Source organism: Oncorhynchus tshawytscha, linkage group LG01, assembly GCF_018296145.1.
Source record: "Oncorhynchus tshawytscha isolate Ot180627B linkage group LG01, Otsh_v2.0, whole genome shotgun sequence".
Lineage (NCBI taxonomy): Eukaryota > Metazoa > Chordata > Actinopteri > Salmoniformes > Salmonidae > Oncorhynchus > Oncorhynchus tshawytscha.
In genome coordinates, this window is record NC_056429.1 from 59,206,147 (window position 1) to 59,223,194 (window position 17,048).

At 42.2% G+C, this 17,048-nt stretch overlaps 1 protein-coding gene across 3 annotated transcripts in view; it reads left to right on the forward strand.

The window, feature by feature from the left end:
- The first annotated feature begins 269 nt into the window (after positions 1-269).
- LOC112260800 (potassium voltage-gated channel subfamily KQT member 5-like) overlaps positions 270-17,048 on the forward strand; it is a 152,303-nt gene continuing 135,524 nt past the window's right edge. For all 3 annotated transcript variants that reach the window (XM_042323822.1, XM_042323809.1, XM_042323814.1), the window contains exon 1: positions 270-1,698. In XM_042323822.1, the coding sequence (XP_042179756.1) occupies positions 1,361-1,698 (338 nt within the window). In that variant the 5' untranslated portion in view covers positions 270-1,360. The remainder of the gene's footprint in view (positions 1,699-17,048) is intronic.

The following is a 17,048-nucleotide window of genomic DNA, read 5'->3' on the forward strand; positions in this document are numbered from 1 at the left end:
GGTTAAAAGTTGGGTGGGAAAAAAATACAAAATTCCCATAGGTTGATGACTTTTTGCAAATCCAATCCGCTTTCCATCAACGTCATCACATTGAATTTTTGTTGTTGAAATGACCTGGAAAAAACGTTGATTCAACGAGTTTTTGCCCAGTGGGTAGTTTATTTTATCCCGCTGCATAGGCCTAATAGGCTACAATGTATAAGGTGTGTGTGTGTATGTGTGTGTTTCACTTGAGGTCACGTGGTCGGACAAAATCCATGTTGCCTGTGAAGAGTGTGACCTAGTCACAAGCGCAAAAAGTTCAAATAAACGTATTTACATAAACGAAAAATGAGGACAGAAAATCGTATTTGAAACGAAAGTAAACGAACATGGACATCAGACCGACGACACTTTGGCCACGGATGAATCTCGTTGTAATTGTCAATGCCCATATTCAGCGCTACATGAGAGTCTACAATCCGACAATCTGGGACACCGTGAGTAGGAGGGAGGACAGTGAGGAACTGGATTTACCCGATGTGTATATCTGCTTTTGACGCGAGTTAGTTTCTTGTTTTGGATGACCGCTTATTCACCCGCCTTTAAAATGGAAGTGTAAAAGCCTACACGCGCTTAATTGGAGTTTATTCCATAGGAGCCCGTTGATATTTTAGAGGTGAGGTCGCAGTGTGTGATTATATCGAGGCAGTGTTTCCGAATACAGATTATTACATTTATCCCGAATAGATTTTCCTCAGCACTGCACATGCATGTCACCCGGCTCTGCTGAAGCTTCACATCGATTCCATGTTAGCCATGGGCTTGTTGGTGCTCTCTAATACCACATACTTGGTTTCTGAGTGATTAAGCATTCTAGACAACTGCCGTGTCATGATTGAAGACGCGCGCAGTGAAGAACCAAACAAAGTGCCACAATTCGGAAAGCTAGCTCGCACCTGGTTCAGAAACATCAATCCTCTTGTCTGTCTGTGCAAATCCTGAGCCGCGTGGATATTACATATCAAAGTCAGAGAAAGAGAAGGGGGGAGGGAGTTAGTGTCGGGTGATTTCCTCCCCTCGCCAAATTTCTGTCCGGGAGTCGTTGACACTCCTTCATAACCCTGCTCTTTCGCGCCTCGCGCAGATGGCCAAAGCGCCGTGGGCACAGAAGTCTCCAAACCCCAGAATTCTACTTACCGCACCGAACCCCAGTAGACCACCGAGATAGAGGATGAGACCATAAAATAGCCTAGTGTTAATTGTAGTTATTTCAATGAATTTATGAATATAGCCGTATGGTCTTTGTGCAAACTCATCTACACTCTATGTGCACGTCCCCGGTACCAGCTGCACATCCCCAGCCGGCGTTGGTGATGCCATGCCCCGCAACCACAGTGGCGATGAGGCAGGTACTGGGCTCTGGATGAAAACCTCACCAGGGCGTCGGGCTCAGGACTACGGGTTGAAAGATGTGGAGTCTGGACGGAGGATGATGAACAACGCGGTTCGAGTCGGAGACAGGATGCTTTCGCTGGGCCCTGCAGGTGCAGACAGCGCGGAGAGGCAAAAGGGCGCCCGGATGAGTTTGCTCGGGAAGCCGCTCATCTACAGCGCGCAGAGCGGGCGCAGGAATGTGCGCTACCGGCGTCTGCAGAATTACCTCTACAATGTGCTGGAGAGACCCAGGGCATGGGCGTTCATCTACCACGCCTTCGTGTGAGTATACGAGCTGTTATCATGTAATCTAAACAGATTTAAACAGTACTTTTATGGCAGGGTACTAAATCAGTCACCTGTTGCTGGGAATTCTCCCAGCGCACAAAGCTACGTAGGGGAAAGGGAATGATTAGAGGTTTTGTCCAGGTGAAGTGTAGGCTACCAGAACCACACTGTTAAAAAAAAATCGTTATTCAATATTTTTGTCAAAGTGTTAACTGAGCATTTTTAATTGGCCCAAACTTAGCTTCAAAATGAGAAAATTTTGGCAAACATTCAGTCAATTTAAAATTATGTGTTTGATACCGTGCTTTTAACATACAATGTTTTCAATTGACATATTTGACACACATGATTAGATTGTGCATGTTCATGTATACAGTAATTATTATTCAACAGGTTCTCAACTGGGAACACACAACCTATTGGTTCACAGCATTCCAATCTTTCTGCTATGCCACTGTGTAAATAACAGATTTCACCTGTATGGCCACACTTTGCAGTTCAAAGTTAATCTGAGCTCTGTTAAAAGTACACTCAAGAAAAACAAAATTAAGGAGAAAATTAAGGAGTAACATTAAAACAGAGTAATATGCCCTACCAACATTAGACAACTATACAGAACCCCCCCAAAAAAAAAAAAAATAAGTAAAGCAAATCAATGATGAGAGAATAGACAGATTAACTGATCATTGACACAGACATAGTGGCATAGCAGGAAGATCAGAATGAACCAAGTGGTTGTGAGTTCAAATCCCAGGTCAGTAATACAATTTCCTGTATACATGGGAAATGTCAATGTGTATCAAATATCTAAGTTCTATGTTAAAATCACTGTATGTGTAACCAGTTGCACAGCCTTTTCTAGTTAAGATGCCCAAATAATAATTGTAGAATGAACATACTGTATGAGACAAATTGAGCAAATACATAATTTAAAATGTACAGAGCTAAGTTTAGGCAAACTATTTTTTTGTTGTTCAGCTAACACCTGGACCGAAAAGTTTAGCAAAATCAAAAAAAGGCTGTGGATCCAAGTGTCCAAGTGACTTGTCTGGATTGTTTCATTGTAACAGTTGGATGCTGCTGTTGTAGAGTAGTGCCATACGAGTATGTTTACACGTACACTAATCATGTTTACACGCACACTAATCACTCGATATTAAAGGGATTATGGTACACCTTACTCTGCTCATCTTAATTGGCGTAAAGTCATAATTGAAGTAAGCATATGCCGATTGCTCAGAAAACCAGGTGTTTCAACCTTTCAAATGATTAGGATATGTAAACAGCTTAATCAGATTTCCAGTGGTGTATTTAATCTGCGCATGTGCCAGCACCATATGTCTCCATTTCAACCAACAATCAAAGTACAAAAATAGGACTAAATCATATCCGACTTTATTTGAAGTGCATTTACATTTTTTGGGGGTTGAGATAGAGATGTGAATCCAACGTATCAATTATTGATTTGTAGACAAAACTGGAATTAAATCCAGACTAAATGGCACAGATGGAACTATCGAAGCAGTACATACATCTCCTTTAAATGTTGACATTTGGTTGCATTGTCAACCAAACACAATTCAATATTACTATTGTAATACAGTAAATAGCCTTAACTTTAGGCTATCTCACAAACTAATGTAACAATCAACCTTAGAATGAGTAACACATCCATGGCCACATTTTGAGGTTACTGCAACTATAAATGTTTAATGTAATCATATAATGTGTGCATGTTCAAGATAGCATGCATAGGTCATCGCAGATCTGTGGAGATCTTCACAATTGCTGCAATAATCTGTGCAGAATCTCAAACGGCATTGATACTTTTAATGTAATCTCAACAGCAATCCAGGTAATTTGGTTCTGCTATTAGATAAGTCAGAATGATAACACATGAATCTTGATAGGCTACCCATATTCCTTGCACCGGCCAAACGCTACATCACACCCACGGACATTAGTTTCTTCTCTGCAATGAGTGTGGCTCTGAGTACCTCCCTGACGATTTGTAGAATGGAAATCCATTCCAGACGGTCTGATTTGTCCCAGAAACCGATGGGTTGGGCCAGAGACAAAGCACGAGGGTAAAGCTGCGTTTTGATAATTCGTCATTGGCTTTGATACTCTGATTGGTCAGAGATGATCCAATCTTTGATTACTTTGTTTTGTACAACACCCCTCATTTTTTGATGTCACCACAAACGACTTCAATAATAGCAGTCTCATACTGAAGTACACCATATATACAAAAGTATGTGGACACCCCTTCAAATTAGTGGATTCGGCTATTTTAGCCACACCTGTTGCTGACAGGTGTATAATATCGAATGCACAGCCATGCAATCTCCATCGACAAACATTGACAGTAGAATGGCCTTACTGAAGAGCTCAGTGATTTTTGACGTGGAACCGTCATAGGATGACACCTTTCCAACAAGTCAGTTCATCAAATTTCTGCCCTGCTAGAACTGCCCAGTCAACTGAAAGTGCTGTTATTGTGAAGTGGACACGTCTAGGAGCAACAACGGCTCAGCTGTGAAGTGGTAGGCCACACAAGCTCACAGAATGGGAAGGCCGAGTATTGAAGCGCATAGCTTGTAAAAATCGTCTGTCCTGTGTTGCAACACTCACTACCGTGTTCCAAACTGCCTTTGGAAGCAATGTCAGCACAATAACCTTTTGTCGGGAGCTTCATGAAATGGGTTTCCATGGCCGAGCAGCCGCACACAAGCTTAAGATCACCATGTGCAATGCTAAGCGGCGGCTGGCTGGAGTGGTGTAAACGCGTTCTCTGGAGTGATGAATCACGCTTCACCATCTGGCAGTCAGACGGACGAATCTGGGTTTGGCGGATGCCAGGAGAACTCTACCTGCCCGAATGCTTAGTGCCAACTGTAAAGTATGGTGGAGGAGGAATAATGGTTTTGGCTAGGCCCCTTAGTTCCAATGAAGGGAAATCTCAATGCTACAGCATACAATGACATTGTAGACGATTATGTGCTTCCAACTTTGTGTTTCAGCATGACAATGCCCCTATGCACAAAGTGAGGTCCATACAGAAATGGTTTGTCGTTGTGGTAAAAGGTTTATTTTGATTGGCGATTTTCTGCATTTATCAAACTCTCATCAGGAAGCCTGATTTCAGATGTGTCCATGTAAACATGACTATTAGGGTAATCATTCTTCTTGCAAAGCATGTAAACGTTTAAATCAAACTATTATTGTGTGCACATAACCGTACTCGGGAACAGTTCGGGTTGAGAAATCCTATTTTATGTTATCGGGCTCCTTTAGTCAAAGTTAGAGATCTAATTTCTCATCATGGGATCTGAAACAGTAAATTACATTATAGGTAGACTCAGTAGGTTGGGTGGTAGGTAGCCTCGCGGTTAGAGTATTGGGCCAGTAACCTAAAGGTTTCTGGTTTGGAGCCGACAAGGTGAAAATCTGTTGATGTGCCCTTAACAAGGTACTTAATCCTAAAATAGCCTTTTTCCTTGTGGGGACCAACGAAATGTCCCCACTTATCCACATTTTCATTGATGAAGTAACCTTGTGAGGACCAAGCATAGCAAAACCAAACACAAACAAACAAAAACACACACACACATGAGACAGAATTAATGCGTGTCCAATTCCCATCAGTTGCAGACTCAAAGTTCACACAAACACACACACACACACACACACACACACACACACACACACACACACACACACACACACACACACACACACACTTATTTGTGCTGACTTTTTATTTGATTTCAGTTAAAATATTCTCCTAACACTGCAGCTGATTCGTGGCCGTGGAGTGTAGGGAGGAGTATGTGAAGGTAATGGAGCTATCAGGTTGGGTAAGATGGGGCACGGCGAGGGGCTGTGAAGCAGGATGTTGATGGTTTATTTGTTCAGGCGGGACAGCAGGGTCACCGGGGTTAAGTCCTTACATCTGCCCTGACCACAACTCAGCCTCACAAGTGGCGTTTATTCATTGATGCCAAGGGAAGCCAGGCTTCCTCCAAAAAATGACCAAGAAAAAAACATACAAAGTAATTTCTTCTTTAATTTCTCTGGGTTTCATAAATTTCCTTCAATTCACAAGAGGCTGAATGTATCTCCCGGGGGAAAGCATCCAAGTGACCGGAACAGCGCCCATCTGTCTCTGTATGTGTAGCCTATCTATGCTGTCGGGTCAAAAAGAGCATGAAATTGTTGCAGGTGTAGCACTGAATGCTAGGGAAGCCAGCGAGCATTTCGCCTCGCTTGATAAATAAAATAAAATAAAATAACCAATCAGCGTTGAGCTAAACTGAGTGAGCTCAGCTGTGAATGGTCCTGGCGTACCAAACAAAAGTGTCAAGGGAAGCCAGTTTGGATTTGGCTTCACACCAATCACATTACATTAGAAGCCAAATGTCATTGACAGAAAACTTGAATTGTTGCATGTCGTTGTCCTCCGGTGGCCAGTTAGCCAGCTAAAATCATCCCTTTCCTAAATAAGCTATGGATGGAGATAGGGATTTTGACTTTTTTAATCCTTTTTTATTATTTTACTGTAAGTTCAACATGTAGCTAGATTTAGTTGGCTGGCTAATGTTAACGAGCTGGCCTGGCGCATCGTTTGCCTATGAAAGGAAGTCAGTCTAGTGAGCAAGCATTTTAGCCAGGTAGCCTAGGACAACCAAAACTAACAGCTTGTACTGGATGGCAGAGTCATTCAGGCAACATCAAAGAGGATGGTATTGGCGTTTCTCTACAAGTAGGGTGAGTCAACATGTTTTTGCTACTTGCATGTGCGTGTACACACAAACACTACTACTGCTATTCTCTATTCCGGGATGCCTACAAGGCCCTCCCCCGTCCTCCCTTTGGTAAATCAGATCACAACTCCATTTTTCCCCTCCCTTCCTATAGGCAGAAACTCAAACAGAAAGTACCCGTGCTAAGTTCTATTCAACGCTGGTCTGACCGATCGGAATCCATGCTTCAAGATTGTTTTTATCACATGGACTGGGATATGTTAACATTGATGTATACATGGACACGGTGAGTGAGTTCATCAGGAAGTGTATAGGGGATGTTGTTTCCTCTGTGACTATTAAAACCTACCCAAACCAGAAACTGTGGATAGATGGCAGCATTCGCACTAAACTGAAAGCACAAACCACCTCATTTAACCATGGCAAGGTGACTGGGAATATGGTTGAATACAAACAGTGTAGTTATTCCCTCCATAAGGCAATCAAACAGGCAAAACGTCAGTACAGAGACAAAGTGGAGTTGCAATTCAACGATAATTCTCAGATATGACACGTATGTGGCAGAGTCTACAGACAATCACAGATTACAACGGGAAAACCAACCACATCGTAGACACCGACATTTTGCTCCCAGACAAGCTAAACACCTTCTTCGCCTGCTTTGAGGATAACACAGTGCCATCAACGTGGTCCGCTCCCAAGGACTGTGGGCTCTTGTTCTCCGTGACTGACATGAGTAAGACATTTAAGCGTGTTCACCTTCGCAAGGCTGCCGGCCCAGACGGCATCCCTAGCCATGTCCTCAGAGCATGCGCAGACCAGCTGGCTGGAGTGTTTACGGACATATTCAATCTCTCCCTATCCCCGTCTGCTGTCCCGTCTTCCCTCAAGATGTCCACCATTGTTCCTGTAACCAAGAAAGCAAAGGTAACTAAACTAAATGACTATCGCCCCATAGCACTCACTTCTGCCATCATAAAGTGCTCCGAGAAGCAAGTTAAGGATCATATCACCTCTACCTTAAATGACTCCCTAGACCCAATTCAATTTTTCTTACCGCCACAATAGATCCACAGATGATGCAATCACCATTGCACTGCACACTGCCTTATCCCACCTGGACAAGAGGAATACCTATGTTAGAATGCTGTTCATTGACTACAGCTCAGCCTTCAACACCATAGTACCCTCCAAGCTCATCATCAAGCTCGGGGCCCTGGGTTTGAATCCCAGGACTTCCTGACGGGCCGCCCCCAGGTGGTGAAGGTAGGAACAACACCTCTACTTCACTGATCCTCAACCCACAAGGGTGCATACTCAGCTCCCTCCTGTACTCCCTGTTCACCCAATGACTGCGTGGCACACATGCCTCCAACTCAATCAAGTTTGCAGAAGACACAACCATAGTAGGCCTGATTACCAACAATGACGAGAGCCTACAGGGAGGTGAGTGGTGCCAGGAAAATAACCTCTCCCTCAACGTCAACAAAATGAAGGAGCTGATCGTGGACATTAGAAAACAGCAGAGGGAGCATGCTCCTATCCATATTGATGGAACCGCAGTGGAGAAGGTGGAAAGCTTCAAGTTCCTCGGCGTACACATCACTGACGATCTGAAATGGTCACCCACACAGACAGTGTGGTGAAGAAGGCGCAACAGCACAACAGAGGCTGAAGAATTTTGTCTTGGCCCCTAAGACCCTCAAAAGTTTACAGCTGCACAATTGAGGGCATCCTGTCAGGATGTATCACCGCCTGGTAGGGCAACTGCACCGCTTGCAACCGCAGGGCTCTCCAGAGGGTGGTGCGGTCTGTCCAACGCATCACCGGGGGCACACTTCCTGCCCTCCAGGACACCTACAGCACCCGTCACAGGAAGGCCAAAAAGATCATGAAGGACATCAACCACCCGAGCCACGGCCTGTTCACCCCGCTATCATCCAGAAGGCGGTCAGGAATTGGACTAAAACGTTTTTAGTTGTCACTGAAGCATAGGTGATTAGATGATTAGATGCATAGGTGATTAGATGATGTTGAAATGTTGAAGTTGAAATGGTGCTGGAATTGTGGAGTCGGCGCCTGTTTTCTTTGCGACTTGCCGTAACTCTAAATCAATAGCTGTTAAATGTCGGAAACATTAACTTGCTTGAACATGCTGTAGGTCATGTAACTGTTTGTTACATGCAATATGTTTTGTGGACTTCACTGCACAGATGTTGCTCTCTTTATTCTGCTACTGTGTATTCTTATTGTCTCGGCTTTAGGCCTATATATCACGGTGTCAAAGCATATGAACTAACAGGTTATAGAGCAAACAACGCAATTATCGCAACACATAATCTGGCATGGTTTCCATGGTGATTTTACCCACACACCGCTACTGAGCCTCACAATGCACCACAAGAGATGGACACACATGCAGTTCATTCGGAAAGTATTCACACCCCTTGACTTTTTCCACATTTTGTTACGTTACAACCCTATTCTAAAATGGATTAAATAAACAATATCCCTCGTCAATCTATACACAATAACCCATAATGACAAAACAACAACAGGTTGTTAGAAATTGTAGATCATTTATTAAAAATTAAAAAAGGAATATCTTATTTACAAGTATTCTGACCCTTTGTTATGAGAGTCGAAACTGAGCTCAGGTGCATCCTGTTTCCATTGATCACCCTTGAGATGTTTCTACAACTTGATTGGAGATAGAAGTACCTTCCAGAAGGACAACCATCTCTGCACTTCAGCACTCCACCAATCAGGCCTTTATGGTAGAGTGGCCAGACAGAAGCCACTCCTCAGTAAAAGGCACATGGCAACCCGCTTGGAGTGTGCCAAAAGGCACCTAAAGACTCTCAGAACATGAGAAACAAGATTCCCTGTTCTGATGAAACCAAGATTGAACTCTTTAGCCTGAATGCCAAGCGTCATGGCTGGAGGAAACCTGGCACCATCCCTACGGTGAAGCATGGTGGTGGCAGCATCATGCTGTGTGGATGCTTTTCAGTGGCAAGGACATAGAGACTATTGAGGGAAAGATGACTGGAGCTGTAGTATCTGTGATCTACATCTGTTTATATTAGTTACTATGCTGTTACTAAGCAGTAATGTATTACGGCAGGGTTACGTTACTACACCTAATAGGAAATGCACATGCACACTATTGTGCCGGGGGCTGGAGAGCACGAGAATTTTTGACTAAACAAAACTAACTGTACTCCCGTCTCCTGCCTGCTCATTTTTCCACAACACAAATATTGCAGTGGCGACGAGGTGATTAAGCTTCTTAAACGGACATTACTTGAAGGGAAGAATGTTGCGTGAGTAATGAACCTCTAAATAATTATGTATATCGTCAGGTATTTTTTTTTTTTCCGCCAATAGAAAAGTTTAAGCACTGCTAGCAGGCACAGTGTTCAGGAGCTGCCAAGTAGCAAGCCTATTGGAGTCCAGGATAGCGACACTGTCCTCTGGTGGTTAAATGAAAAAACAAATTGAACCCATTGAAATTAGGCGATCTCAGTGGAGAAATATTGTAGAAAAAAAAGCAAGAAGGAATGTAACACTGTGTACATTATTACAAATGAGTGCAGTGAATGAAGTAATTGCAGAAACTTCTGAAGTGAAGAATTAGATTACATTTCTGAAAATTAAGGAATACAAGGAATGAGGAAACTGAACAATTAACTGTGAAAATGGCAAACATTGTTCGAGTACTAGAGTTTGAGGCTACAAAAGAGGATTTTGAGTCCTATTTAAAGCGTTTTGAGCGTTGGCTGGCTGCAAATGAAATCAAAGATGAAAAGAAAGCAGACGTATTTCTCAGTGTTTTAGGTCCAACTGAGTATGGATTGATGAAAGGTCTCATTGAACCAAGAAAAGCAGTGGAGTTGACCTATGCAGAACTGACTGAAACCGTTTCAAGGCATTTCAAGCCTAAGCCAATTCTCATTGCAGAACGTTTCAGATTTTACCAACGTCACCAGGGTCAAGGGGAAACCGTGGCTGATTTACATCCTTGCTTTGAAAAGGCTGGCAAGTACATGTGAGTTTGCACAATTTCTTGATGATGCTCTCCGAGACAAGTTTGTAGGTGGTCTCACAGGTGAAGCATATCACAGAAGGCTTCTGTCAGAGAAGGACCTGACCTTTAAGAAAGCCTGTGATATCGCACTTGGACTCGAGCTTGCCCAGAGGGATACTATTGAGCTATCGGGACATGCAGCACATCAGAAAGGTGTTCACAAGGTCAGTGATGCATGATGAATGTCGATTCCAAAATGAAAAGTGCCACAATTGTGGACAGAGAGTGTGTAAAGCTCCAAAACGCATGCCTAAGGCACGTTCACGCAGATGAGGGACCCTGGGCATCTTTCTTTTGGTGTTTTTCAGAGTCAGTAAAAAGGCCTCTTTAGTGTCCTAATTGCCTACCATCTGTAAGCTGTTAGTGTCTTAACGACCGTTCCACAGGTGCATGTTCATGAATTGTTAATGGGAAACAGTGTATAACCCCTTTACAATGAAGATCTGTGAAGTTATTTGGATTTTTACGAATTATATTTGAAAGACAGGGTCCTGAAAAATGGACGTTTCATTTTTTGGTGAGTTCATTTTCACCTACTCAAAAAGACAGACAAAAGTTTGAATTCCCAATGTGTTACCACTGCTTTCAACCATCTAAAAGCGCAACCAAATTCCAATGAAAATCAATGTCTGATTTTTGATTTAGTTGTCACCTAAATGTGTTATCACTGCACATTCAACCATTTCAAATCACAACAAATTTCAAATGGGGAAAACAATATCAGATATTTTGTTTATTTATCCAACGACTTCATGTGTTATTACTGTGCGTTATCTAATAGTACAACCAAATAACCTGGATTGCAGTTGAGATTACATGGTGCAAGTGATCAATGCGGTTTGAGATTCTGTGCAGATTATTCAACATGCTCTCACAGCCTCCCAGCATAATTAGACGTTCATCCACGTTCATCAAATGTCAAATTTCAAAGCTTCTCCAAACATCAAATTTGGGGGAAAAAATGTGTTTTTGTTGCTTCTGCTGCCCTGTATATTTCCTCATTTCTCTAAAAGTAAAATGCCAAAGTTATAAGGGTTAAGTTTAGGCACATTCCGATTGGCTACAGTAAGGGTTAAGGTTTGGGATAGGGTTAAAACATTGTTTAGGCATTCATTCCGATTGGTTAAAGGGTAGGCAGCATAAACATATCCACATACAACATATGGATTTGAAATGTCCCAATGAAAAGTTACACCTCCCATTTCTATTTTTCAAGTTATTACATAAAACTTATCAGAATTCCAAAGAATGCCAAAGTTACGTCGGAATATGTTTTTCTGGGGGGTGATGTAATATGGAGGACCTGGCAAGTCAGTCTATTCCCTATAATGTAAACTCCAACAGAAATAACTTCAAATTAAACCAAATTGTTAGCACTCATGACTACTGGTTTCAATTACATTTTCAGACAACTTACAAGCAAATACTTAATGAATGTATTGTTACAAATCAACTTACAAGGTTGCTAGTCAACTAGACTGCTAACGTTAGCCCTACTAGCCTGCTAAAGTTAGCCCTACTAGCCTGCTAATGTTAGGTTAGCACTACATGAGTCAGCCAGTTGCTATCAACACCTACAGTAGCTTACATTAAAGTAAACCAAAGTTTTGGAAATACATAACGCCATCTAACCAGTTATCAAAGAATGTTAGCTATATGCAGTTATATTAGCCAGCAAGAGAGCCAGTCAGCTAACATGATCTATTTAGCCAACCAGCTATTAGCCTATCCAGCCACCATTGTTATGGTCGGCAAGCTAGAGCCCAACTACTGGAGACTAGCTAGAACCCAACTAACACAACACAACTAAAACATAACCACAGATCAAAGCAAAGAGAGAGCAGAGACTTACTGAATGATGGCTGGGAACCATTCGATGGTAAATATTTTAAGTGTGCAGGCTGAGTTAGCTACCAAAGCCAGGGGGAGGCGAGCGTGTCACTGGCCGATTGAGAATCCCAAATAGATAGGTTCAGATATATAACACTAAGCCAAGTTGTAAAAAGTTACCAAACTCCCGTAGCCTACTTCACAGAGAACATGCCGGAAAGTTGACAAAACAAAAAGGAAAACAGACTAGGTACTACAAAAGCATATCATTTTCTCTTTCGTTTTGAACCCACGGGAAGAAGGCCCAAAGCCTGCCATGCTAATCAGTTCCCACTAGGGGTGTGACTAGGGGTGTTTAGTCTAGTTTATTATTTCTATGTGGGGTTGTAGGTTTATTTTTCTATGTTGGTGTTTGTGTATGATTCCCAATTAGAGGCAGCTGGCAATCATTGTCTCTAATTGGGGATCATATTTAAGTTGCATTTTTTCCACCTGTGGGTTATGGGATATTGTTTATGTTTAGTTGCCTGTTCGCACTGAATTGTCGTCACGGTTCATTTATCCTTTATATGTTTTGTATTTGCTTAAGTTTCACTTTATTCATTAAAAGTACATGGAACTCGAAGTACGTTCAGTCTGGATCTGATTTATCTCTAGAGGAACTGTGTGATGTGCGCATTGAGCTCACGGAAAGTTTAAAAAACTCCATGGAATTTAAGTAATTGAATTGACATCGGCCAATAAGTTGTTTAAAACAGTGGTTCCCAAACTGTGGGGTGCACCAAATTTGGCAGTATGTCCAAACGCCCTCACAGCCGCAGACCATGTGTATGGGGTCTTGTGGGCGAGCGATTTGCTGATGTCAACGTTGTGAACAGAGTGCCCCATGGTGGTGGTGAGGTTATGGTATGGGCAGGCATATGCTATGGACAATGAACACAATTGCATGGCAATTCGAATGCTCAGAGATACCTTGACCAGATCCTGAGTTCCATTGTGAAGCCTAATGAATTGATTTCAATTGACTGATTTATTTTTATACAACAGGTGTCTCATGGTAATGAACGTGTCGGGAGTAGGGAAGAGACAGAGAGGCAGGAAGCGTTTCTCAAACAGTAGTAATCATGAATCAGCTGCAATAATTTGTATGGATATATACAAAGAAATGTAAACTGAAAAAAGGTCAAACGAGACAAAGTGCAGCTAGTTTGTTGTCTTTCCAGCTTCAGTTTGAAATGATTGTGTTAGCTGTGTTGTTAGCTAGGTCCTCTGAACAACAGAGCATTTCTTTAAAAAACAAGGACATTTTTTAAGTGACTGAACTTTTTAACAGTAGTGTATGTCTCAAGATAGAGAGAGAGCGATGTGGGCACAGGTAGGAAGCTCTCTGAGGATGGTCGTGTATAAATGTTATGAGCTTGTGGGTGCCAAGGTGAGTGCTTAACTTACTCTGGATAGTAGTTGACCATAGATACCTTCCACATCATAAAACGTACCTTCACTCAGTCTATGGGCAACTTCAACCAGGCTTATTCCCCCTCAACCCCACTCTCCACTCACTAAGCCTGTGTGGATTTCCCTGAGTTGTTGATATCTGCGGTTCTGGTCCAACCACTCTAGCATGAATCCAATAAAGACCAGGCCCTACCCTTGCCAAATAGTGCTCCGTTATTGAATCAATAATGACACTACGATCCAATCTCGTAATGTGCTGCTGTGTGTTTGAGTAATCAGATTTGCTGAGCCGGGACAGAACCACCAATTTGCATCATGTGCTAGTCTAGGAGCCAAAGTTAGTTTCCACTAACTTATCGTGTGTGTGTGCGTGCATGCATGTGTGTTTGCGTGTGTGTATTTGTGATGAAGAGCCAGTTGTACTAAGCTTACGCAGCAGCGATAATTGGATTGTGTTGCTCACTTTTCAGCTAAGTGCGTCAGCACAATTCATTCAAGAGCCTCTGCGGTACATTGATAGGTAACACATCTTTTCTTGATGGTACTCTGACATTACGTACGTTGACGTTACCTCACCGTTAACCTCATTTACACAGTAACTCAGTTAGATTTTCACTCCTTTTTGTGTCATCGGTCTCACAGACAACTATATACAACCCACATACACATAAAACACGTCGTGTTTTGGTCCACCGTTAAAAGGTACATGTGGAGACCGGTGTTGGCAGGTACCCAATGGAAAAAGTAGGCAGTAGAATCCAGACAGATAGGATGTTGTGAGAGGGAAAGAGAGAGGGGGGGGGGGAGAAAAGATGAGAGAGAGGTGCATGGAGGCACATAAACAGTGTGACAATGTGTATTCCAGTAAGAGTATGAATGGGCAGAGAGAGGCATTAGGTGAACAGGACACTGTTTGATCCTTTACTTGACACAACACAGTCACCACATCACTGCTGAGCTTCTTCTTTAATTTGTGCCCAGAGAGAGAGAGAGCGGGAGAGCGAGGGAGAGAAGGAAGGGGAGAGAGTCTGGTGCCTGTGATTAAGAATGTGATGGTTATCTCATTATCTCTAAACGATCTCCTTATCCACCAACCCTAATGCACATATGCACAGACACCCACTCACCTACGCAAGCACCCCGTCTCCCATGACACTCTCCCATGATCTCTTAATGTAAAATCATTTTCTGAAAACCCTTTCATAATGATATAGTCTTGTATACTTCTTATGAAAAGTAAGCCAGATAGGTTTTTAGTGCAAATGTCTAAACTCTGTCTGAAGTAAGCAAAGAAGGTTCTTTAAAGGGATTAAAGGGATCTTTAACTGTCCCCATATAGGAGAATTCACTGAAAATAACTACTTTTGGTTCCAAGTGGAACCCTTTCACTAAAAACAAGGTTCTACATGGAATCCTTTCCCCACTTAAAGTAGGGGGGTGTACGTTTAAACGTTAAAATGTTTAAACGAAATTGGGATCCTTAACATTAAGAAAATTCCCTTAATAACAGTGCAGTTATCACAAAACATATTATTTTACATGTTATAGCCTAACTAGACGATAGATTATAAAGGCTTGGGGAAAATTGGGTAATTTAAAGGTAGACTATGCGATATAAAGTAGATTCAGAAAGTAAACAGCATATTGGGTCAATTAACGCAACAACAAAGAGCTTTTAAGCACGAGGCTCCTTCTCTCCACTGTTTTGGTGCCCTGGAACTTTATACCTCAGTGGCTAGCACCCTGTGAACCCGTGCACATGCGCAGATACTGTGTGTTACTGTGTGAGAGCGAAGTTTTGATAATTTCATTTCATTGCGAGATACAGATTTTGATTGCTGATAGATAGGCCTTGTACACGGTTCTGACTCCGTCTGCCTGGTGGCCCGACCTGCATTTATTGTGCCCCTGCCCTCTCTCTCCGTGCTTGCTTGCTACGCTACGCTACGAAAGACGCAGGTGTTTGTGTTCTCTGAAGTACGGCAACTAATCAGTCTCCTCGGTTCCAAAAATTCAGACTCTTAAGAGTGAATACCAGTTTCATTTATGGACCAAAAAATTGACAGCTGTGCCATATAGATTGCAAAATGGTTGGGAAGAGATTTTCGATGTACCGATTCCATGGCACATGGTTTATGAACTGATACACAAAACGACACCGGATTCAAAACTTAAAATGTTTCTATTTAAATTATTATACAAAATTCTTGCAACCAATAAAATGTTATATGTACAGTATGGGGGATACAACCATGCCAGCTATGCAGATTTTACTGCGAAGAGACAGAATCATTTGTTTTAGTACTGTAATTGGTTCCTCAATTCCAAGTTTAGAGCTTATGCTGCAACAGTTTGTGGTAGATGGTGGCAGACGATGGTAAAATGCATCATTCTGTCACTGCGCCACACTATCACAAGGGGGTGTTAGAATGCTGATCTATCGGTAGTCTAAACTGTGGCACAAATTGGGGTATTTTTCACACCGAGCTGAGCTATTAGACTATCCTTGGGTAAATTCATGGAGGTGTGAATGTTTCCGTCCGAGATTCTCTCTCCTCTGGCACTAGAGCCCTGCATCAGATCAAAAAATGATTAACTGGTGTGGTCCTGGAGGTGAGATAGATCTTGGGTAAATACAATGGGCCAATTACACTTGACATGTGGACTGACAATTTTCAAAAAATAGGCAAGTGGGCTTTGTTTCTCTCCCTCTAAAAACAGAAAGCAATAATTCTAAATAATCTTACTGGCTTTATTTACCACAGTGTGAAAGAGTGATATCCCCTCTGTATAAAGTGAGTTTCTTTGCTGATGAGAAGAAGCTGAATGAAAGAGGGTCCAGCAAGGGATCAAAGGTTGCCCATATTTGAAAGACCTGAGCTACTTAATTCATTTTATTTATGAAATGTACTAGTTTATTTATGCAATTTAATACAGTGCCTTGCGAAAGTATTCGGCCCCCTTGAACTTTGCGACCTTTTGCCACATTTCAGGCTTCAAACATAAAGATATAAAACTGTATTTTTTTGTGAAGAATCAACAACAAGTGGGACACAATCATGAAGTGGAACGACATTTATTGGATATTTCAAACTTTTTTAACAAATCAAAAACTGAAAAATTGGGCGTGCAAAATTATTCAGCCCCTTTACTTTCAGTGCAGCAAACTCTCTCCAGAAGTTCAGTGAGGATCTCTGAATGAT